Here is a 26,277-nt window from a genome sequence, read left to right as displayed (position 1 = left end):
TTGTGTCCACAGCCTTAAGCTGTCACGTGTGAAACTACCACTTTATCACGTGACATGATTGCGTTGTTGGACAATGTGCAAATCTTGGTTATAAGTAAGAAACTGGTGAATAAGCTTCATTCATTAGGCTTCGTTACTTCGTTGTGGTTAAGCGTTACTCAGAGGATAACTAACGAGATTAGTAACTTCGTTACTTATAGTAGGCATTCCAGCCCAATTTTTAAATTTTGGGAAAATGGGTTTTTTATATACTCAATAGATAGAGTATTGATTGCCGATCTCAGAAACATATAGTTTGTTGGGTTGGAATTAGCTACTTTGGCATGCACAGTGCCGGCTTAAAAACTGAAAAAAGGTACATTTTTTCTCCAGGGCTCCCCATACATTTTAAAGGGAAATATGGCACAATTGAATCAGGAAGCCATCTAGCAATCTGGACTATCTTGAAACTGCAGTTGTTTTTAGCTGCAAGTTTGTACATGTAATGAGAATAACTTCAGATCATATCGGATCTCAGTGATCTTTGTATGCTTTGTGGTGAGCAAATATGCAGTTTCACCTACTGCACACTTCTCAATATAATGGTGTATATTTATAGGTGATTGGCTATCTCAGGTAAATAAAAACACCAAGTTAACAACTTATAAAGGTAAACAACTACAGTGGAGGTGCAACAATACTTAAGGTGGAGTTGTGGTTTCAATTATGGCATTGTTATACAGACTTTGAAGTGGTTTATACTTTTGAGCTGATGATACAGCCATCAGAAAATTGCTCTGGAGCTGAAAATCGCTAATCCGAGCGAAGTAACTACGCACTTTAAAGTAAGCACCAGTGACTACCTTCCACCCAACAGTACGTTTTTAAAAGTTTTAAAGTACTCAGTCTGCATACATTGCATGGCTTGAAAAGATTACAAAACAACACAAAACTTACTTATATGTAACGCGCACGATAAAACTAAGATTTTCATGATGATCAACGTGTGGAAAAACCCCACAGCGATTTTCATCCTCATTGGAGCTCGGACGACGGAGCAATCCCAAGTTTAAACACGAGTTGTTATTTTGTGCCAGGGTTCTATTGGGGAATACCGTATAGCTGGTAATTTTCGAAAGGTTTTTATTTTCGGATATTTCGAAGAGGCCCTTCTCTTCGAAAATAAATTCCCATGCCCGGTTGTTCTTCGAAAATAAATTCCCACAAGTGAAAGCAATGATCCAACTTTCGGTGGTTCGCTTGTGTATTCCTCGAGTTTTGGCTCAGTACTACAGATGATAATGGGTAAACTGTATCACTGTGCCAATAACCAGAAAACAGGTGATCCAGAATGGGAATTGATGCCGTCTGCTTTATAATCTATGCTAGCTACGATCGAGCATGCGAGCCAGTGAATTTATTCCACTCGAAACTCCCTCAGTCTTCTCTCCAGTGCACAGGGATGGGGGTTATTCCATCAGTAAGTCAGTTTTTGGCAAACATTCATGATTTGTGATATGAATTTCCGTTTATTTGAAATCCATCCGGACTTCGAAATAAACACTCTTCGAAATTAAAATCCGTCGAAATTCAGATTTTGCTCCTTGTGCGAAATTTTCTGTTTCGAAAATAACCCGCTATACGGTATACGGAGAATTTTTTTTATTAAAAAATCTCGGATACTGGAATGCCTACTTATAGTAATAATATTACGTAATATTAGACTCGTTACAGTAACTATATTACTAGGTGACGCGTTACATTTGTAAGTAAAGTAACTTGCGTTATATTACCTGTTTTTATAGCGTATTTCGTTATATTACTTAGATACCACAAAAGTAATAATATTACGTAACGCGTTACTTATGTAACGCGTTACTCCCAACACTGCTTGTAATCTAGCTGAACTATCTACAGGATGATCTGTTTGTAACTGAAATCTCTACAGGGTGACTTGTTTCTAGCTGATCTCTCTATAGGGTAACTTATTTCTAGCTGAACTCTCTACAGAGTGGGTTCTTTGTAGCTGAACTCTCTACAAGATCACTTCTTCTAGCTGGTCTTTCTATAGGGTGACCTGATCTCTCTGTAGGGTGATTTTTATCTAGCTGAACACTCTACAGGGTGATTTGTTTGTAGCTGAAATCTCTACAGGGTGATTTGTTTGTAGCAGAATTCTCTACAGGATGACTTGTTTCTACATATAGCTGATCTCTGCATAGGGTAACTAGTTTCTAGTTGAACTCTCTACAGAGTGGGTTCTTTGTTGCTGAACTCTCTACAAGGTGACTTCTTCTAGCTGACCTCTCTATAGGGTAACCTGATGTCTCTGCAGGGTGACTGTTATCTTGCTGAATGTTTTACAGGGTGATTTGTTTGTATCAAAACTATCTATAGGGTGATTTTTTTATACCTGAACTTTCTACAGGGTGATTTGTTTGCAGCTGAACTCTCTACAGGGTGATCTGATCTCTCTACAGGGGGTGATTTTTTTGTAACTGATATCTCTATGGGTAGATTTGTTTGTAAGTGAACTCTCTACAAGGTGATTTGTTTGTAGCTGATTTCTCTACAGGGTAATTTGTTTGTAGCTGAACTCACTGCAAGGTGATTTGTTTGTAGCTGATCTCTCTACAGGGTGATGTGTTTGTAACTGAACTCTCTACAGGGTGATTTGCTTGTAACTGATCATGAATTCCCTATATTGTGTCTAGTGTCTATATAGCTGATCTCTCTACAGGTTGATTTGTTTGTAGCTGAACTCTCTACAGGGTGATTTGTTTGTAGCTGATCTCTCTACAGGGTGATTGTTTGTAGCTGATCTCTCTACAGGGTGATTTGTTTGTAGCTGATCTCTCTACAGGGTGATGTGTTTGTAACTGAACTCTCTACAGGGTGATTTGTTTGTAGCTGATCTCTCTACAGGGTGATTTAGGTTGTAGCTGCTCTCTCTACAGTGGGTGATTTGTTTGTAACTGAAATCTCTACAGGTTGATTTGTTTGTAGCTGAACTTACTGCAAGGTATTTTGTTTGTAGCTGATCTCTCTACAGGGTAATTTGTTTGTAGCTGAACTCACTGCAAGGTGATTTGTTTGTAGCTGATCTCTCTACAGGGTGATGTGTTTGTAACTGAACTCTCTACAGGGTGATTTGTTTGTAGCTGATCTCTCTGCAGGGTGGTTGTTTGTAGCTGATCTCTCTACAGGGTGATTTGGTTGTAGCTGATCTCTTTACAGTGGGTGATTTGTTTGTAACTGAAATCTCTACAGGTTGATTTGCAGTGTTGGGAGTAACGCGCTACTTATGTAACGCGTTACATAATATTATTACTTTTGTGGTAACAAAGTAATATAACGAAATACTCTATAAAAATAGGTAATATAACTCAAGTTACTTTACTTGCAAATGTAACGCGTTACCTAAGTAATATAGTTACTGTAACGAATCTAATATTACGTAATATTATTACTAAAGTAACGAAGTTACTAATCTCGTTAGTAACCCACTGAGTAACGCCTAGCCACAACGAAGTAATGAAGCCTACTAAGTGAGGCTTATTCACCAGCTACTTACTTATATCAAGACTTGCACATTGTCCAACAACGCAATCGTGTCACGTGATAAGGTGGTAGTTTCACACGTGACAGCTTAAGGCTATGGACACAAAGTAATATAATATGTAATATTATTACAGTTACTTTATTTTTATGGGTAATATGTAACTGTAACTAAATAGTTCAGCTGCAAGTAATATGTAATATGTAACTAGTTACTTGTAAAAAGTAACTTGCCCAACACTGTTGATTTGTTTGTAGCTGAAGTCTCTACACGGTATTTTGTTTGTAGCTGATCTCTCTACAGGGTAATTTGTTTGTAGCTGAACTCACTGCAAGGTGATTTGTTTGTAGCTGATCTCTCTACAGGGTGATGTGTTTGTAACTGAACTCTCTACAGGGTGATTTGCTTGTAGCTGATCTCTCTACAGGGTGATTGTTTGTAGCTGATCTCTCTACAGGGTGATTTGGTTGTAGCTGATCTCTCTACAGTGGGTGGTTTGTTTGTAACTGAAATCTCTACATGTTGATTTGTTTGTAACTGAAGTCTCTATACCGTGTTTTGTTTGTAGCTGATCTCTCTACAGGGTAATTTGTTTGTAGCTGAACTCACTGCAAGGTGATTTGTTTGTAGCTGATCTCTCTACAGGGTGGTGTGTTTGTAGCTTAACTCTCTCCAGAGGGTGAATTGTTTGTAGCTGATCTCTCTACAGGGTGATTTGGTTGTAGCTGATCTCTCTATACAGGGTGATTTGGTTGTAGCTGATCTCTCTACAGTCGGTGATTTGTTTGTAACTGAAATCTCTACAGGTTGATTTGTTTGTAGCTGAAGTCTCTACACAGTGTTTTGTTTGTAGCTGATCTCTCTACAGGGTAATTTGTTTGTAGCTGAACTCACTGCAAGGTGATTTGTTTGTAGCTGATCTCTTTACAGGGTGATTTATTTGTAGCTGAACTCTCTACAGGGTGATTGGTTTGTAGCTGAACTCTCTACAGGATTGTTTCTTTGTCACTGAACTCTCTACAAGGTGACTTGCTTCTAGCTGATCTCTGTAGACGGTGACTTCTTCTAGCTGATCTCTCTACAGGGTGACTTGTATAGCTGAACTCTCTACAGGGTGATCTGTTCATAGCTGAACTCTCTACAGGTTGATTGTTTGTAGCTGAAATCTCTTGTTTCAAACTGATTTTACTGTAGGGTAACTTGTTTGTAGCTGAACTCTCTACAGGATGGTTTCTTTGTAGCTAAACTCTCTACAGAGTGATTTTTTTTTGTAGCTGAACTCTATATAGGGTGATTTGTATGTACCTGAACTTTCTACAGGGTGATTTGTTTATAGCTGAACACTCTGCAGGGTGATTTGTTTGTAGTTGATCTCTCTACAGGGTTTCTTTGCAGCTGAGATCTCTACAGGGCAACTTCTTCTAACTGAGCTCTCTCTTGTTTCTAGCTGTTCTCTCTACAGAGTAACTTGTTTGTATAGCTGAACTCTTTACATGTGGTGTTTTGGTTGCTGAACTCTCTACACTGTGACTTGTTTGTAGCAAAATTCTCTACAGAGTGACTTGTATGTAGCTGAATTCTCTACAGAGTGACTTACTTGTAGCTGAACATTGTATAAACTATAAAGTGACTTGTCTGTAGCTGAAATCTCTACAGGGTTACTTGTTTGCAGCTGGTCTCCATAGGTTAACTTGTTTGTATAGATGAACTCTCTACAGGGTAGTTTCTTTGTAGCTGAACTCTCTCCACAGTGACTTGTTTGTAGCTGAACTCTCTAGAGAGTGTAGCCAAACTCTCCACAGGGTGCATGACTTGTTTATAGCTGAACTCTCTTCAGTGTGACTTGTAATGTTCTGATTCTTCTGAATCACTACAGCGATATATCTGTAGCTGAACTCTCTATAGGGTGACTTGCTTCTTGCTGAACTGTCTATAAGATTAACTGTTTGCAGCTGAACTCCCTACAGAATAACTTGCAATGTAATAGAATTCTATAATGGAGTAAATAAATTAGCTGAATGCTCTATTAGGGTGACTGTTCTATTAGAGTATCTCGATCTCGCATATGTTACACGTAGTTGGCTTTGGAATCATAACTCAGTGGTTTGTAATCCGATTCTTCTGTACTACTGCAAGGACTTTCTATGATGATTATTCCAGCTTCACACCGATTTTCAGCTCACTGCTCTAAGCGGTTTGCCTAGTAGGCGTGAAAACTAATAGTTTTTTTATTCATAAAAATCGATCGCGTAATTGTGACACAGGTTGGGTTTTGTGTCATATCTCGATGGTCTTTAACTGGATTCCTTTCAAACCACAAAAAGGCACTCCTACGATAATTACTCCATCTACATAGCAATTTTCAGCTCATTCCTTCAAGCGGTTCACCCTGTGGGCGTGACAAACCTTCGACCTTATTTTACGCAAATAATCGGTCATAACTCGGTGAATGTTCATCGGATTCCTACCAAACGTGGTACTGAGATTCGCCTTAATGAGCCCTTTAAGTGTGCCAAATTTCAGCCTGATTGGAGCACGAAGTCGTGTTTTATTGCGGATTTTGCAAAGTGTGCGAAAAGAAGAAGTAGAAGAAGAAAAAACGAAGAAAAAAACCCAAACTTTGGCCGATCGTATCTCGGAAATGGATGGAGCGATTTTCTTCAAATTTGGAATGTGGACTCCCCTACCTATCCGACACTTCTGTAGCAACTTTGGTTTCAATCGGATAAGGAATCACGGAGCTACAAAGGTGTGAAAATCGCGTTTACTTTCTTCCTGTAAATATCTCAGTGTGGCGCGCCGGCTTCTTGGGTCGCACGACACACTACCGTGTGTCTTGATATAATAATTTATGCTCTTGCTGCAGTGTGGACAAGGACACATGTGGTAGCAACAAAGCACTACACTTTATTATCGGCCACATTGAAAAAAATATACTTTGTATATCATAACACTTGCAGCAGTTGCACCTTGCATTCTAATAATGTGAATGATCTGAGTTTTGGTGGGTGTGGGTAGTGTGTGGCTATTATACACTTAATATAAATTGTATCATACATTCACAAGTGATAAATAATACTGAACACGGATAGATTTTCCATTTACCCTTTATCAACCCCTCAGTAATGACTGAGGGGTCGAGCTATTACTGAGGGGGTGATAAAGGTAATTGAAGCTGGTAGTCGATAGTTACATTGCGTAGTCTCAGTCAATTGTGCAGAGTTTAACATAATAGGGCTGCATAAGTCGAATGATGCTGCTACAATCGGATAGGTCAAAGACAGATGGAGAACTGGAGAAGACAGTGAGAACTATTGAGAAGCTTGTAGACCACTGACAGCTAAAGGGAAGAAGCTATCAGCTGCTTACACAACATTGTTCCAATTGTCACAGTTTCATCAAAATTCCAGGACTAAACTGTCCCTAGTTTTGTGCAAAGTCTGGTTAATTAAATGTATAATAACCTGCTTAAGAAAAGTCTCATTGAACTGTTCTTGAGCTCGAGGTCATTTATGCATGTCATTATGTTTGCATCTGAGACAGGAAATGGTGGGTAATATATTATTGTAGGCCAGGAATGTAATAAAGTGTTATTGTTATTCTGTGCAGCAATAACGACAACAGCATCCTGCTTGCATAAGGCCACTAACTTGTCGTCGCTTTTATATTTCAGATACCCTCCCACAATGCTATATCCCATGCCACCACCTAAATCTAGTCACTATTATGACATCATGCATCGTTATTTCATCATCTCGATATATTTGATGATTGTATATTGTTTACATAGCTAGGCATAAAGGAAGACAGGTTAGACAAGGTGAAGATGACAGGGGAGGCTTAGAAATAAAAGCCAAGAGGGGGGAGCTATGTGGTAAAGAGAACAAAGTGATAGCAATGGTTGGATTTTCATCAGCATGCATAGCATGCTGTAGCTAGCTAGGGGCCTCCAGTCAAAAACAGCTATCAAAAGATTAGATTATAATGATAGGAAGCTTAGGAATGGCAATTGACCAGGTTTTTAGAAAACAGTTATCACAAAATTGAATGTGGAAATGACTTTTGAAGTGACTTTTAGTCAACTGTTGGAGCATTTCTGAAAATAACTATCACAAGATATACCGTAACCTTAATGCACATTTAGTCAAATGGCTGGTTGTAAAACAACAAAACTGTAATACAATCAAGATCATAAATCCTTAAATTTCAGGAGGGGACAAGCAGTTTTCAAGAGATGAAATGCTCCCCACTGCCCTAAAATAAACCCTGTGGGGGAGGGGCTTTAACCCCCTTTAACTTCCTAAGATAGTGGATAGTGTTAATAGTATGTACTCTAATAGATTCAGCTAACTCTAATAAAACAGTCAGGTGCATGTAAGCCTTAGACACTCACCCACATTAGTTTAGGCTAAACACAAAAATTAATAATAAGTGGCCTTACATATAGTTACAAGTATACATACAACCAAGACTGCAAACAATGCAATGATTATAACATTATGTCTACATGTCTCTATCTACTATCAATTAGCAAAAATATAATCAATATGCATTAATATATTATTATTATATTAGAACTTGAGTTTTTTATTCCAGTGGTATGTAGCTATATATATATAATATATATGCATGGCAAAAGTCAAACTAGTTAACTTTGCCTTCATCACTTTTCACCCTACGATCACAAATTTGATTATCAATCACATGTACATATGTATAGTATGTACAAGTTGAGCTGGATCGTGAAAAACAGCTAAAAATAAAAGGTGGATTTTTTCTCAAGAAAACTAACATTTCAGCCAACCAGATGATTAGTGGTGACATCAAAGGTGTCAGCATGTGGTTTGGCTCCAATACAAGTTTGGGAAAGGGTCATAATGGATACCACACTTTTATGGTTTCCCCATAGTAAATGCACTGATGGTGAAAACTTTGATTGGCCATAAATATTGTGTTGGGCATTTGAACGAAATGAATTTTTAGTTTTTACAAATGAGCAAGATCATGTGTAATTCCATACATACTATAGCAATTTTAATGCTGAGAAGGCTGACTATCATTACAGCACAGAAACCAAGGTTTTTAGCTACCCTTTATAGTAACAGTTAGCCTGGATATTATTGCTGTGGTTTAGTTGGAGCATCTTCTTCAATAAAAAATGGACCTCCCACTCACATGAGAATCTGAAATTTGAGAATGTGTTTCCTGCATGGTCTAATAAACCACATTAATATAATACATTACAAATTTTGCATAAAAACTTACAATATTCATTGCAAATACACCATAGGTTCTAATAAGGCTTAATTGTCAGCACCAGGAGGTATTGCCAAAATTTTCTTTATTTATGTGATAAGTGTAGAGTACATTTTCACAATAAGAGTAGTACAGGCATGTTATATGCAGGCTGAAGCCCTCAGCTCTTTCACTTTATAAGATACTCTATTATAACAGTCAAATACTCTAATAGAACAGCCAAGACTACATGCATTGTCAACAAAAGAGAAACCATGCATCATTATTAAATAAAGCAATAAAACATAAAAGTATATCAGTGAGTTCTTGGTTACACACATGTACACAGCCACATATCCCATGAGTGGGTGTGGCAGGGAAATTTATAGTACTTAAAGTAATTAAGTACAACAATAGAATGAAGGTATTATCTTAGTGCACAATATGACCGTCACAAAGCTTAACAATGTATCCCATCTACTGAAAAGTACAATTTGTTGCATACTTCAGCAGGCAGCTTGTCACAGTGCTACAATCTCCTGTTCATACAGGATACTTAACTCTCGAGTATCATGGGATGTAGTTGATCTGTTGATCATGATATGCCATATATATTTGTTTAGTTTTATAAGTAGCTACAATTTATTTATTTATTTATATTGTCTTGCCAGGACTCCAGTTATTATTACTTTTATAGTAGCTGGGTAACCCTGAGACTAGACTCCTCACCCCTTGTAATTATAATATTCTGTACATGTAATTATGATGTTTATCTCCCTGAGAGTAAATACAGCTAAAGTCAATGTTGTAACTATTTCTTACTCTATCACTCTATTGTCCCTACCATTGCATGTATATCTCACAGACAATCTGGCTTCATTTGAGATATGACTGAGTGCCAGGGTTATGGCTAAAAGCTAAACTATAGCTACCAGACTTCCTCATTTTAGTACTCAAGAGACTCTGTGTAATATTTTCCTAGGCTTCCCTTGCCACCACCATAATTATGTGGTCAAGTATAGCAATGATGTTTCTCATTGCTACATATTCCATAGACATTAGCACCATTTTAGCCAAGTGTTCTATCTTATGTTGACAAGTATGCAGTGCATTTTACTGTACTATGTACATTCTATGCCTTGAAGTTAACTTTATAGAAATGTGGCCTCTTAACACAGGTGGTCACTATATGACAGGTTCCACCTTACAATTGTAAATGATATCACATTACTAACTCAGCATCTAATAATTATGTTGAAAATACAGATCTGTACTATGTATAAGTACCATACTGCATGGTGTGCGTGGGCGGGGGAAAATAGGGCTACAGTATGGAGGGAAACTTTGGCGCTGTTAAAATTTGGTGAATAAACATGAATTCGCCAAATTTTCCCCATCCAAATATTTTCGCTGGTGAAGAAAATAGCAAACCAAGCCTCAGACTAATCAATTCTCTACTCGACCAAGGGCTACATATACAATGACAGATTTGATGGTCCAACATGTGATTACTTTGTTTTCGCTAAATGTAGTCATGCAAATTGGCAACTATAACTTCCAGCAACATATACTATGGCAGATAATAAATAGTCTATGGTACTACCAACTGGTCTACTGATTTAGAAGTGGTCATTGAAGAGAAGGATCTTGGAATCTGGTGTACAAGTGATCTGAAACCATCCTTACACTGTTAGAGAGCTGCAGTAAAGGCTTCTCAGGTTCTTGATCTGATCAGCAGGTCTTTTAAGATCAACTCCAACAATATGTTTGTACTTTTATACAAGACATAACTATGTACAACCTCACTTGGGAGTACTGTGTACAAGTTCGGAACCCATACCTGACCTAATACTATGTAGAAAAAGTTCAGAGATGTGCCACCAATGCAAGTGTCAGGCCTTTTATTTATGGTCTATCATCTTGTGAAAACACCTGTACAAACTCTTCTGTAGACGTCTAAGATACTATGACTTGGAGCCATCTACATTAATTTTTCGTACTCAATAGTTTAAACATCACCAGAAGCCACCAGCTTAAGTTGTATAGTTCAGCATCACTTCTTTTTCAAACAGAATAATATTGATAACCTTTGGAATGCTCTACCCAACTCAGTTGTGACTGCACCCACCATGGCATTATTCAAGCAGTGGTTAGATGAGTTCTGGAAACAATCCGGATATGGGCACACTCAAAGGCATTCCAGCCTATCCAGACTTTAATATAATATTATATAGACAATTGGTAATGGGTGTATGAGCAGAGCCATTCTTATTTTGTGAAGGCGAGACCAATTCCTTGCTTGCTATAACTGGTTGAGGCCATATTGTAATCTGAAGCCGTCATCAATACTCTTGATGACTGAGTAGATCTTAATGCATCAACAGACATTCCCACTTTACTTTTGTCTGGAATGTCGTTAACATGCAAAATAAAAAGTAGTAGGCCTAAAACAGAGCCCTGGGGAACACCACTATAAAGAACCATTAACTACTACTGTTTCATGGCTAGAATTGCTCACAAGTATATCAGAAGTGCTTCAGCCAGCTGGAGCCTTTATCACAAGACTAAATTCATGCCTCCTCACAATTAATTCTGGGTGTTGTTAACATAGAATTCCCATTTGAAGCTTCCACAACTTGCCAATGCAAAACATTTTTAAAATAACAATAAAAATGCAACAGAAAATACACATGCCTTACAACTATACTGTACACAAAATGCAGGTAATAGTGAATAAAGATTATCAGTTATTGCAGTAAAGTATTGTACAACTGTTTATACGATACATAAATTACATAATATATTTATCTAACTAATTAATTATGTATAACTATAAAACAGATCTCTTTAAGTAGTTATCTCTGCTGCCACTCGTCCCAGTCATGTTGGAAACTAGGTGGCCCGAATCGTCCATGTGGTGGGGGTGGAGGCCCAGGATGTCCTGTGAAGGGACCTCCCCTAGGGGGTGCAAGAGGTGGCATGTTTCCATGATTCCAAAGAGGTGGTGGTGGCTGTCTAGGAGGGGGCATCCCCATGGGGATCCTGTTCATGGGAGCTGAGTGAGGCCTTTGATGGTGAGGAATTGGAGGTGGTCCCATCATCATGTGATTTGGAGGGGGTGGGGTTGGAGGAGGCGTAGCACGAGGAGACGGGCCAGGTGATGGACCAGGGGAGGGGCTCTCATACCCTGGAGGGATTGGTCTAAAAACAGGTTGTTCCCATGGAGGTGGTGGACGATTTGGTAATGGTGGTCGATGGTTCATCATGGGCATCTGCCATTGGTTGGGAGGAGGCGGATGATTGGGATGAAACGGCATCTTTGGTGGAACAAGACCAGGGTCCATTGGTGGAGCAGGTGATGGTGAAAACTCCTTATGTCGATGTGGCCTTCCTATAGGGTGATAGTCTCTGGGTGGTGGTCCAAACTGGTCAAATCCACCCATACTACTGGGAGGCAACCCCTGGTCTTCTAGTGGGTAATTCTCAAGTGATTCTTGTGAATGGAACATGTAGTTACCAGCGTCTGACAGTTGACGTGGATGATGATGATGATGATGATGATGGATTGGTGGTGCATCCTGAGATAATGAGTGATGTATGAAAGGCTCTGATCCTCTGCCATCCATTTGGTTGGCTCGATTACCTCTTGCTTCCCGCAAATCAATAGCTGCATCCAAACTTTGTGTGGAACCCCATGGATCAAAGGATCGGGAATTTTCGAAATCCTGTGAAAACAAATATTCCAATTCTGAATGTTACACACCCACACATACACCTCACTACACTACAAACACCACACATCATGCGCGCGCGCACACACACACACAGAAGCATGCACACATTACACACATACGTATGCACATACTACACACCCACACTTACAAATGACACAACAGTGTTACGTCACCATTGACTCACCGGTCCAACATTCTCAACACTAGTTGCCCTAGGAACACTATAAAAGTAATGAGAACACATGTAAGTTAAATTTTAAAAACTTTGTGCATGAATATTACACTTCACACCACCTTAATAAGGGCTCACATATTTTAATGTATTTAAGCATTTATACTTGAAGTGCAGAATGCCAGAGTTAAAGTACTCAGACATCAGTACTCCACTGAAAACTTGGTTGTTGATTTAGTGGACAGGAAATACATTCTAATCGTTTAAAGTCAAAGTGCTTTCAAACACACAAACAATTTTGTGAAGAGAAAACTTATAACAAGCCAAGCTGAAGAAAGGTGTGGCCTTCTAGGTTGAGAAGTTATGAAATCAAAGAAGAACTGACTACAACAATGACAGCCTTGTCATGTCACTATCAATGCCACTACAAACATTTCTCAGCCGCCAACATTTTACTGTAGACAAACACTGAATCCTAGGCCACACTACAGTTATGAAAACTGACCGTGGAAACGGTGGTAAATTCTGCTCTCTGTCTGACTGAGAGAATATCTTGTCCCATTTCTCTTCGGTCATCTTCAGACGGTAGTCTAGCACCATATCAGGGTAGCCTTCCTCTTGCTCATCTGAACTGCTGTCAGCATTTGGTGTAGGTACAGAATTGTAACGGTTTGTGTCATAGTAACTGTTATACTGAGAGGTGGGTAAAGTGTTAGTTCTTCCACGACTGCTACTTTCTTTCTCTGGGTTCGGCTCCAACCTGGGAAGGTAACTAGAAGTGGGTACCTCATTTTCTTGACTGTTGTCACTGCTGGTGATCCCTGAGTCAATGGATATACCTGATTCACCGGGTTTCTTCTTTGATCCAGGTCTCGATGATCTCAATATTGACCTACTGTCTAATTCAGTGTCATGAAGGTGATGTTCTCCCGAATGGAATGAGCTGCCTCTACTACGAGATACAGGAACTTCAATGTCATTAAGACTGCTATTGCTTAAGGATTGATTAACCTCCTGTGATGACCCTGTGCTCCAGCCTTGGTCACTGTAACGTCGTGATCGTGCATACTCTTCTTGTAGTGCAAGATCTTCAGAACTGGAGTGATCAAGGCCCATAAGAAATGGCAACTGGGTGGTCAAGTCTCTTTGTGTCTTTACAGCTTCCTCCTCCATTTTTTGTCTACGCTTCCAGCTCCCCCTGCCTACCTTTTCTGCTTCAGACTGAGTGTGCTCTTGTAGCCTTGATGGATTGAGATAGGATGTATGAGAGGCAGACTGAATAACTGAGTAGATATCATCTGTTTCTGGTCTTATTTTGCCAGTCAGGGTAGTTGCACTACTGATAGAACCAGAGCTGCCGCCTATTGAACGACTGTAGTGTAGGTTTTCTCCTCCCATTCCCATTGATGAGTAGCTTGATTTTGATGTCATCTGCTTCCCATAAGAACTGTCATACTTTCGTCGGCTCATGACGGTTGATCCAGTCTTGTTACTGCAGTCTGATTTGTTGTCTATGTCGTCTGTGATTGCCCTGAGCTCGTCAACTTTAGTCCAGCTGCGACGGTGTGGAGGTTTTGCATCAGCAACAGCTGCAGGAGGGTAACTGACTGGACTGGATGAGGCACGGTAGGTCACATCAATCTGTGGTAACTCCAGGTTGCCACTACAGAAGAGATAACACAAGTATAACTTACGTATAACATTATTCTGTACACATTTGTGAATTTCTTTTGCCATGTTTCAGTCTACATACATGAGATACTTATACACTATCACACAGAATGATACTACTGTTTAGTAGAGTTCCCACCTAAAATGAATGGTGTTCGCCAAAAGGCAGCCATGAAAGGCCATCATAGAACTATCATACATGACAAAAGTCACTTTTACAAAAGTCTTAGTGCATCTAACATCAAATCCAGTATTTAAAAAAATGCTTACAGAAGGTCGAATATTGAAAAAACATTACTAAAACCCGATTATAGTTGCAAGGCTTGAGGCCAGACAAAGCAGCACACAGCCATCATTTTACACCACAGTAACAAACTTATCTGTAGCATGTGCCTTTTCTGGTTCTGATGAGTGTCTGCCCTCTGCGCTTTGCCTTTCATCTTCAATTACATGGTTGTCTTCTTCATACACAAAAACAAATGCAGGAATTAATTTTCCATATCGACACTTTCCTAATAGGAGCATATTTAGGTACTAGAAAGCTATTTGAAGCACTTACGCTACCGTAGGAGGGAGTAGTTACCTGTAGTATCAATTATAAAAGCAGAACATTCCAATACACCCTTAACCATCAGAGCACAGCGACCGTACCCCCTTAATGACCTAGTTGCAGTTTGACATGGTACTGAACCATGTCCCTTAATCCATTGCATACCTCACTCAAGATAAACAGTGAGATACTCTAATAAAGCAGTCACAGCCACAGGTATATTACATTATAGCTATGCTAAAATTATTAATTCAAAATGAAGTAGGATTCTAGCAATAAAAAGCAATGAAACAAGAGACACGAATGATGGCAGCTAATACAACATAGCTATGTGGGAAAATCCCTACTTTGGCATTGAACAGATGGTGGCAACATGCCAATGTAGGGATTTTCTCACATAGCTATGCTGTAATAGCTGTCCATTATTCATGTATCTTTTTATCGCTGAAATAGAGCATTATTCATGTATCTTTTTATCGCTGAAATAGAGCATTACAGACACACACGTTCATGCACACTTCCACACACACAATTATGCTTACAGCTGCTTGTTCCTCATTATCATATAATACATGTAATTACACTTCTACAGGTTCTACTGAAACCACTCATTGAGTCTGGTTGTTAGGTGCATCCGTTGAATGATTATAATTTACGTACATTTGTTAAGCCCATGTAATAAAAAACTTTGTTGTTAAGTATGATTTGCAGTCACCACGTATACATGCGAAGCATGAGTACCATTATGCAGAAGACAGTTTCCTTTGTAAGCATAGCGAAATCCATGTTATTGTACCATGTGAAATTTCGAGCCTTGTACAGTTGACTAACCTCTAGCTTGTATACCTGCAACTTGTATTAGGGCTGTACCGATACCGATATTATGAGTATCGGTATCGGTCAATTGCAAGTCTATAGTACAGATACTTCACTTGAGTAGTGTAAGTACTAGTAAAAGCACTATAAGTACTAGTAAAAGCTCCTACCTTGTGTAAGTGATTTCGTGCACTAGTGGTAAGATCCTGGACTTCAGTGAGAGTGGCTTTGGGTTCAAAGTGGAAATGCCTTTTTTTTTCCCGTTTTTTTTTTAAAAATTTTTTTTTTTTTTCGTTTTTGAGGGTTTTTTGTACCACTTTTTTGGTAATACATATTTGTTGTGTGATACTGTTCTGACATACTGACCAAAAACAGATAAGCTTGGATGAAACACTTTGTGAATAATCATTGGTTAGGAATTTTAGCAAATTCAACACAGCCATAGTGATTATGCTACGTAATCTTATTATGCTATATCTCACAATAATACATATCAGTTACAATTTTTAAATATCGGTTTATTAGACCTGTATCGGAAATAGACAATAAATATCGGATATCGGTATCGGCTGTAAAATGTGGTATTGGTACAGGCCTACCTTGCATTGGAGCTTTGTGTTCATTTGCTTGCGTACAAAAAATGAGTTTAATAAATAGCATACACTTAACATCCAGACTTATGAACTCGTATTTGTATTTACAGGTAAATAAGACCAATACAAGTAAAATTTGGAAATCACTACTAACTGACAGCTGGCATGCTACATGCACACACAATGCTAGAAATACACATCAGTCTGTCACTAGTTAGTACCTGAATAACTAACAGGCAGTAGTTGACCACACAGTAACTTTTGTTTCCAATTTAAGTATTGATTCTATCACAGACACACATTCACAGTACATGCACACACACACACACACACACACACGCACACCCACCCACTACAGAGGTTCTAATAGTTCCTAAGTGACAACAAAAACAAAAGAAGCCATAAGATTTCAACTAATCAAATTGCTTTTAAAAAAATCTATATTTGTGACTGGATCTACGAAAACCGTTCTTATCGCCCAAGACAGGAAGTTTGATTTTTTCACACAAACACAAAGCTTAATGAATGCACTATCAAGTTTCACTGCCACAGTCGACCAGAGTAAAGTGGTCTGCTTTTGCTGGCTGCTTTTCTAGAGCACAGTGGTGAGCCGTACGAGTGGTCTGGGGTCTTGATGGAGCCCTGGCCAACCAGGAGATGGCTGTGTGTGGCTGTACAGCTCTGTGGTGTTGGACAATGACCTGTGCTGTAAATTTCCTTTCATTTTAGCCAGTTCGGAGCCCTGAATGGCCTATGACTTGGCCTAATTCATCCCAGCACGTCTCTTTTCAATTTTTGAACACCATCTTGCCCGCCTTCCAGGGCCCCCGCCTCCCACCCTTCTGGAGCTCGCCTGATACAGACAACCTCGGTTTAAAAACTATCTAAAATGGCGGGAAACTTAGCTGTTGACTACTTCTTCAGTGGATGATCAGGAAGGTAAGAAATTGTTGTGAAACGTGTGAAAATTTGGTATGCGTAGCTACCACCATTGGCCAGCTACAACACACAGAATATTTAAAACCGACGTTTCTCGATACTTTTAAATGGGCGATAAGACCGGTTTTCCCAGAGACAGTCACATTTATTGCACGTTGATTTCCACATTAAATTAGTTGACACACAAGAACTATCAGAAACACACACCTGTTCTCCACAAAGTTTATCAGACTCAGTTCTTGTGTATATGTCACATCCACCACTCCAAGAGGAGTCAGTGTCTTTGGAGCCATTCGTAGTGGCAACAGTGACATGAAATCCTCCACCAGCCACCTAGTGTGTTGACAAATATGGCACAACATCTAACATATGACACAGACACTGTTTCCAAACACTGTCACTTATTCCTGTTCTTATTTGGACAATGTCTGCTAACTAATAGGCAGCCATACTACCTGGGGAATCCATAGTATGCTTCAAACATGTGCTACTCTCACGGCTTCCCACAGATATCAGGACAACTGATACCAAAAAGTTTGGCTTAGCTAACTTGCTACAACAGTTTTATGCATGAAGATCTATGTGTATGATCTGCCAAAATAAGCTTGTGAAACAGATAGAAGAAGTTGGAGAGTTTTATGTACTTAAATTTTCCTAGCTTGCTCCTGGCCTTCTACATATTATGTGCATGGCAACTCAACTACAAACCAATTTTGCAATAATGTAGATACACTAGTAGACTGTATAGCCGTAGGGTATTGGTAAACTTGTGAGGCCTCAGACAATCTACAGGGGGAGTATACTATTACATCAACCATTGCAGGACAAATACAGGTCAGCTAATATTACAACACAATGACCAAAACAAGAGGGAGCAAAGCCAAGCCCAAAAACAAGAAGTGATTTTTCTTCCAAGGCAGGATTTCATTCTATTGTCACATAACATAAAACACTCTGCACAAAAGTCAATATAGTTAACTGTAGCTTCCTTCTATTCATCATCCCATTGAAATAATAATCACTACACAATTGTACCTGTTCTTGGAGGACGCTTATCACAAAGATACGATACTTATAGAGTAGCCTCCATATAAGGGACCTAATTTGTACCTCAAGCCAGAATCAATATGTGGAGTAATAAGGATAGCCTTCTATTAGCAGTTACAACACACAAAGTAAAGCCTTTGTCTACCATGCTAGCTCAGTCATGCCTACCCAGTGAATCAGCACATTGCCAGCTATATAAATGGAAGCCTGGAGACATCGTGTCAACTAGGGAAACAGCCCACCCAGGTGAAACATCAATGGGTACACACACTACACATATGCACTTGCACACTACAATATACACATACCAGGATGAGCTAGTAACAATCTTCACTATTCCATTACCAGCAGAATCAACCACAACAGGAGCTACATCATTGGGATTCTGACTAGGGCACACTGCAACCTATAAAAAAGGTTAAGTACACTTTACTAGTACATACATAACTTCATAGCAAATTCTACTATACTCTACTTGTGACAGTTGCTTTCTCTACAGAAAAGATGATTTTACTACACCTACAATAACTGAAATCCTCCCTATTTAAACAAACTAAACTAAACCACTTGTCTAGAAGGGAGTCATCTACATGTCTGGCTAACAGTAATGTCACAGATCAGCAAGTTTAGAGAACAGGTAATCTTAGGTAGGCTTCAACACTATCAGTTTGTTTGATGTTATATAGCTTCTCCTTAATGACAAGGGAGTGACAGTAGGGAGCAAAGGTAGGGAGCATCCACAAAAGCTTGTTACCTCATCATGCCTCATGATGACATGTGTTACTTGCCATTGGTGTTAACAGATGATTGTAATAGTGTAAATGAGTTAGCTCAGGCTGTACACAGACATAATATTATGTGTGCTAAAGTGATACTGTGTTAAACTGGTCTTTGTGTAGAGACACTCCCTTCTCTGACAACAATGAAAATGGTTACAGTTATCCTAACGTAAACACGAGCCTACGCTTTTACACGAATAGATACATCTGTAAACCAACCAATGATAGTTATGAAAACTGATACTACACATGCAGGCCACACACAGTTTTGCAAGCTGAAAAATGTCGCCAGGCAAGTACATGGCAAGTACATACTAATGTATGTCATTAAGGTTATGTATGTCATTAAGGTTGTGTATCTGCTGCGTCTAGCATTCTCATACCAAGTTGGCTTTGCCGAAGATCAGCTGTACAGCTGTACGGGAGGCTGAAAGAGTGACGGTGCTGCATAACTCCAGTAAAATCTGACGAGAGAATGCCTCCAGGGCATCCATGGACACAACCTCACTGGTCATTTCTGATATCAACTCATAGATAGCTTCCTAAAAATAAAAACCCATAATTGGCATATGTACAATAACATTGTACAAAGAAAATAAAATATACAAATACAGACAACAACACACAGATAAAAGGACTAGATCTATGTCATGTAATATGAATTCTTGTACAGTGTGGGAGTCCTGATAGTCAGGTAAAGTGACAAGCTTATCTCATGACTGAGATATGACTACTGGAGACAGCCCTACTATGGGGTTATAGTACAATGAAGGGTATAGAGTTTCCACAGTACAGAGACTGCAACAACTCCTGGGGATAGGAACGCACACCTTGTGATATCACTATAGAGTATATTTGTAGCTGGTGTGGTTGAACAAACAGTAATGGTATACCATTTGTATGTATTCAAAACAATAAAAATTGATACACCGTCATAAATACTTGCCTGTTTCTCTTTAACATTCTCCAGGCAATCTCTACTACTTGTACTAGTTGCTGCACGAAGCTGTCGAGATGCTGAGAAAAAAATGGTAACGCAAACTATTGTATAATATGCAATATGGGTATTCCTCTTACCAACACTGAGAACCATGTAGGGAACATCTTGCATGATCTGAGCATCCTGGGCTGGCTCTGTGAGAGGTACAGGTGCACCAGCAGCCTTAGCCTCAGCATTTGTACAGCACTCCTGTAACATAACGTCACAATTAAAACTTTAAACAACATAATTGGAAAAGATTGTCCACACTTCCTAATTAGCCAAAGTACACGTCTACTGTAAAAGATTATTCCACATATACATGCTTTCTTTTTAGAGGCAAAATGTATGGATACGGGATTAAAATCTTTTGGCAGGTTTTATGTAATCCAGAAGGTCTGTTAAGATTCCACTTGCACTGTATGCAAATATTATGTATAACTAAAGCGTAGTCCTTAAAAGATTTACAGAAAAGGTGCCGGTATTTTTGCATAACAAACTGACCTTTAGAATTGACTGTATCACGGCTGGCTTGTACTGGAAGCCTCCAAGCATGTTGAACGACTGAGTGGATGAACTACGTAACTCGCTCAAATAGTTCTGAAATACACACACACACACGAACATCAAGGACATGTATGCATTATCTACAAAGTAGAATATGGGAAACAACCCTGATCATAACATGTGATAAACTCTCAGTGAACTATGTAATATTACGTTGAATATGTAACAAATAATGTATAGACTACATATAAAACACTTTAAATTATGAATACTGATACAAATACAACAAAAAATTCACTATAAAATGTTTTGATACAAAACTATTGATATACATCACACTACACTATACACACATACACACTACGCTACACACATACACTGCACATACATACCTGTATTAATGAATCAATTCTGCTGTTTAGCTGTGCTTTGAGTTGTGAGACAAGACCATCTTGTCTGCACCTCACTAGTGCCTGTGAGTCTGTCCTGTTTAGGCCTTCAGTAGTTAACAACTGATGTGAAGTCTGTAGGAAATGACAGCACATATGTGAACATTATGGACTTGTGATCTACTACACACAACATGTACTATAAACACACTCCTTTTGCACACACACACACACACACACACACACACACACACACACACACACACACACACACACACACACACACACACACACACACACACACTCATGCAATTTTGTAAACAGATACATGCATGCATGCATGCATTCTATACACACAAACACTCACTACAAACACATACACATGCTGTCTACAGAGTGTACACATTTATAGGAAGTATGTAAGCAATCAGAGCACCAAGATCAGCTAGACAAGCTATTACTAGCCTACATATTTCACATGTGAAGATTGCCTGTACCAATTAATTCACTATAGTACTAACACAACAGTATTGGTTACAATATACCCTGAACATCAAACATAACACATTAATATTGTATGTCATAAAATACAGTGGTAGGTTTTGTGGTTCAATATACCATGTATGAAAGTATGGGAAAACCATTACATATACATGATTGTGCATGTCACAATTTAGAGACAACAAGGAGAAACAACAAAAACAATTGCAGTTGAGAAAACCCCAAAGGCTTCTTTGCTAGGAACATTATAAGACAGAGCGACAGTAGGTTAGCATGAAAGAGCTCCCAGTAGCATTGACTAATAAAAGTACATCCACCCAAGATCAATGATGCTTAAATAGTATTGTATGCTACAGCATTGCTTTGTGTACAAATAAGCAATTGTAAAGTAGCCAAATTGATTGCATAAACTAGTAACACGAATTTGATAAATACATGAGTGAACCTCCTACTTGTACACGTGCAAGCAGAATTTTTCATGCACTACACATGTGCATGATTGCAATGTATTACACAGCATACACATGTGTGTGCTGTGTACACGTGCAAGTATGTATGTGCCACTGTGTGGGTGTGTTAAGCATGTGTATACTACCATGAACCACATTATGAACTCTCCATGTATATCTGTGAACATTTTACCCCTTTGTGTGTGCATGTATAGTGTGTGCACGCTTGTGTGCTTGTACACAGTATGTGTACATAGTGTGTATGCATTAAAAAGCAAAAGGTGTGCCTACCCTACAAACTGACAAAGCAAAAGTGTCTTATGTACAAACTTATTCCTTGACAAATGCTTTAATGCACGTTCGGTGGAATCACAAGGCAATACTTGAGAACTTTGTTTGAAGCTATTTAAATAGCATGTTACAGCATTATTGTGCACACATCTTGGTAATGTTAAACAATTACACACTTAAGCATAGAACCAGGTTAAAGAAAGATTTTGCTATCCGTCAATTAAACCACTTAAATAGAGGCCTATAATCTACAACTACACTGCAATGTGTGCAGCCTTACAAGGAAAGCATTTGAATGTACTTGACACAGGAATGCTAACTATTCAAAACTTGAACCAAAACTGCATGATCTACAATTACATCACACCATTTGAACGATACTCCTACCTCTGTTAACAACCTAAAAGTGTCACGTAATTTAACAAAAAAATGTACGTAACGTCACGAAATCTTGATGGAAAGTAAACAGTGAAAAAAACAAGATTCATGTTTAATACACTGTACATCTTTAATAGGAAAATGCTTGGGTTTTATTGGATTAACACACAGGACAAATTGTTACACGATATATGCAGCCTAACAATGCCTAGAATACAGTATCCCATTGAACACTGGCTATTTAGACATCTCAGATTACAGCACAAGGCAAATAAGAAAACCACAAACTGAATACTCTAGAGATGTCATTTCAAACTGGAGCTGCACAGAGCAGCCACAGGAATGCACCAGCTCCCACAGACCCTGCCCAACGAACATACATAGACCAGCTCTACGGAATGTGTTGGGAAGTGGGAGGTTAGTGGGAGCACATTTGAGATACATTGTTGTAAACAATTTCTCACAAAACACATCAAAGAGGAACGGCCAAATCACTTGAAGCCTACATATAATACCAATCACCTACTTTCACACATGCTTTGTTAAACACAGTACCACGTAGCAACAAAACCTTTTTATAACTCAGAACTTATACTAAGCAAAAACTGCTCAGACCAAAGCTCCCAAGGTTCTCATCCAAGCTTAAAGTCATTGTCAAAGACATTGAGCGCTGGTATAGCTGGCATATAGTTGGCATTGCAATACAAATACAACTGCATGTGGTAGACTATTTACAATTATTATCCATGCATACTAGTGGTCGACACAGATGGATTCACACAAACAGGTTTCTCTCATAACATCATACCACATTGAGACATTAAAACATGCTTGAAAACTTACAGGTAGGTGTACACCATGGAAAAATGTAATTCACACACAAATGTACACAGTGTTCAAAAGTTCAAAAATGTATATATATATATACCCTGACACATATACACCACACACATGCACACACACAATGTTAACATACATGATGGGCTGACAGCCATTCAGCAACTGCTTCACTGAGCGCAGGATGAGTTGGTGGAGCTGTAGACAACCTCCCAGCCTCACTTGAACCACTGAAAGGAGCCAAAACACCAGACAAATGTTGCACCAATCGAAATTGCCCTTCAACCAATGTAAAAAACACTGGGCCAGCAATCTGTAATTAAAACATGACATCAATACCAATATTGTACTTTGATTAAACCAAGCTAATTTCTTTGGCCTCTTGTATGTATACAAGTACACAAACTGAAGCCATGAGGGGACTCGGGGCACATAACAGTGGTCAAAATGTTGTATGCACACATCTGCTATTTAAGATGCCACTAATTCTACTGACACTTACCACACATGAAAAGTGACCAACTAGCTGAATTGCAATAGAAAACTAACAAGTGTAAAATTAAATGATCTATTGAATAGAATTAGTTTAATAACAGTGGTTAATATAAGGTGCAGTTTGCACCCATTCAATGCAACATAAAAACAGTTTCTTTCATTAGTCCAGGCTGCTACTCTGCTAATGCATAGCATAAAAGGTGTCCTAGTAATTTGGATAACAAAAGTAGACAAATCATATTGAATTGTATCTTAATTTCTAATACAATTTCCACTATACATTTTTTACACTCACTTCCATTGAGGTACTTGCAAGCTTTTCTAGAACTTCTGACATTTGTGAGTCTTGCCTGCTGAATTGGTCTCCTGCAGTTGTTAATGCTTGTTGGGCATTCTCAAGAACTTTTGTTGAATAGCGCCGATCCTTACATGTGGTATCAAATGCCTTCTGACATTTCTTGTACTCATTAAAAGACGTACAATAAGTCTCCCTGCGCGACTTTACTTCTTCAATGTTGCCTTTAAGGTTTTCCAATGACTTGCATGACGAAACATTCATAAAATGACTAACTGATAATATAACACTCTCCTGGGCTTGTTTAAAATGTGTAACTAGTTTGTCTAGCGAAGTATCAATGAAGATTGATTCAAAACAGGTTGCTAATTCAGCATTAAGCTTCAAGAAACGGTCCAAACAACGTATTAACTCGCTCACAAGGCATGGTACTGCTTGTAGACTGCTTTCTAGGTCATTCACCCTCTTCTCCAGTCCATCAATAAGGGATACGTTCTTTAGTCGTCTCAGAAAATTATCCGACATGTTCCAATACACGCTCACCAAATATGAAACAACTCTTAAGCCGACTGTAATTAATACTACACGCTACTCTAACTTACTAGCATAAATACATTGTTTACCTATTTTTAAAATCACTTGAGTCCTAAAGTGAATAACAGACCTTTGACTAACGCTACACTAATTACCTACAAATCCTTGTGAGTGTCACTTGAACGTGGGAGTGACATTTTATTTACACAATACTGAGCGCACGTGATGCTGCCAGTAGAGGTGCTTGGATTAATTTTCGGTTATCTTCCACCCAAAGATTTTTTGCAAGTACAGATTGTTTGTAAAGCGTGGAATAATGCGACTTTGTTGTGTACTGAGAATTGGAGATGTTGTTGTAAGTCACTCGGTATGTCCACCCACAATCGATTCTTTTTGTTCTCCTTTGGAACTCACTGTTCATGGAGAGATGCGTATTACAACTGTAAGCGACAAGTAAAGCAACTGAACAACTACCAAGAATTTACCGTTGTAAATTTAGCGCATAAGTTTGTTGAAATACCAAGAGAACTTAAATTTATTGCACCACATATATTTGTTAGCAATGTAGATCGCAAAGTGGAGTCCTGGGAAGTGTCCTGTTTTGGACCATCATTTCACCGTGGCATTAACAAGACTTGGTCAATACAGAAAGACCAGCAAGAAAGACTAGTAGCTGTTAATGACTCCTGCATTTACCTGCTTACTCTGACTAAACCGTTAACACTTTCAATGCGTACAATATCAACAGTGTCCAGTGAAACAGTAGCAACTTACACCACATTCTTTCCTACGTCACATGAATCACAACCATTGCAGTTTTCATCCTATAGAAGCGATTACACCATTAAGAAGTGTCAACATTGTGAATGCTTTATAATGTGTTCACATTTCTTAGATGTTACATCACATTCAACTGTTCTGTATTTTGTGTACTTGTGTGAAGGCAAGATCCGCTGTATACCTCACAACTTGACGATACCAAACAACAGAGAGAACCATGATTCCTGTGTTATTGATAAAATGGATATCATCTCTAATTCACAGAACTATAATATTGGGATATGTGAACAACACATCCTCCTTACACAGTGCTCATATTTGATTGCCAAGTTTGTTATACAAAATGATGGTCCTCCTAAGGTATGTCTACCTACTGTTGACATGCCAATGAGGGCAGAAATCGTTTCACCTGAAATTGACTTGGCGGGTGTAAGCCCCAAAGATCCTATACCATGTTATTGTCTTTCTCATTGCTCTAAATATTGGTTGGTATGTGATTCAAACAGTAAAATGTTTATCTATGATTTATCAACAATGACATTGGTGAAAACTGTCAAGACTGATGTGTGTACAGACTTCATCATTCAGACCATACAATTTAGTATGCTTTATGTCCTTGTGTGTTGTTGCTCTCGGTCGGATCCAAATTATGTGTGTTACCTATTAATCTATGTTGGTCCAGGACCTGATTCTGGCAAGACTGTTCGAAAATCGTTGACTGCAGACTTTTTTGAATTTCCACGTAGTGTTTTGTTTGTGCAACTGGAG

The 26,277-nt window shown here is 38.7% G+C and overlaps 1 protein-coding gene across 2 annotated transcripts; it reads right to left on the bottom strand.

The window, feature by feature from the left end:
- Window positions 1-11,398: 11,398 nt before the first annotated feature.
- Window positions 11,399-24,925, bottom strand: LOC136265200 (uncharacterized). Of its 2 annotated transcripts, XM_066060040.1 has the most exons (13): window positions 24,819-24,925; window positions 24,196-24,764; window positions 23,545-23,718; window positions 20,953-21,084; window positions 20,558-20,653; window positions 20,152-20,263; window positions 20,017-20,091; window positions 19,458-19,612; window positions 18,604-18,701; window positions 17,456-17,581; window positions 13,185-14,342; window positions 12,692-12,728; window positions 11,399-12,498 (listed from the first exon to the last, which is right to left on the bottom strand). In XM_066060040.1, the coding sequence occupies exons 2-13, from the start codon at window positions 24,718-24,720 to the stop codon at window positions 11,629-11,631; spliced, it is 3,558 nt and encodes a 1,185-aa protein (XP_065916112.1). In that variant the 5' UTR covers window positions 24,721-24,764; window positions 24,819-24,925; the 3' UTR covers window positions 11,399-11,628. The 2 variants fall into 2 exon arrangements, with proteins under 2 accessions (XP_065916112.1, XP_065916111.1); XM_066060039.1 differs by having other exon boundaries at window positions 24,196-24,919.
- Window positions 24,926-26,277: the final 1,352 nt, after the last annotated feature.

This window comes from Dysidea avara, chromosome 8, assembly GCF_963678975.1.
Source record: "Dysidea avara chromosome 8, odDysAvar1.4, whole genome shotgun sequence".
NCBI lineage: Eukaryota > Metazoa > Porifera > Demospongiae > Dictyoceratida > Dysideidae > Dysidea > Dysidea avara.
The sequence above is the reverse complement of the archived record's forward strand: the minus strand, read 5'-3'. Positions and strand labels throughout refer to the sequence as shown.

What these genes read in the sequence shown, in the direction of transcription:
- LOC136265200 (XM_066060040.1), bottom strand. Translation starts at nt 24,720, where the DNA reads ATGTCGGATAATTTTCTGAGACGACTAAAGAACGTATCCCTTATTGAT. An exon ending in AATGGCTGTCAGCCCATCAT is followed by an intron (nt 21,085 to 23,544) that starts GTATGTTAACAT and finishes CATTTCCTACAG; the next exon opens with ACTTCACATCAGTTGTTAAC. An exon ending in GTGTTGAGAATGTTGGACCG is followed by an intron (nt 12,499 to 12,691) that starts GTGAGTCAATGG and finishes TTGTTTTCACAG; the next exon opens with GATTTCGAAAATTCCCGATC.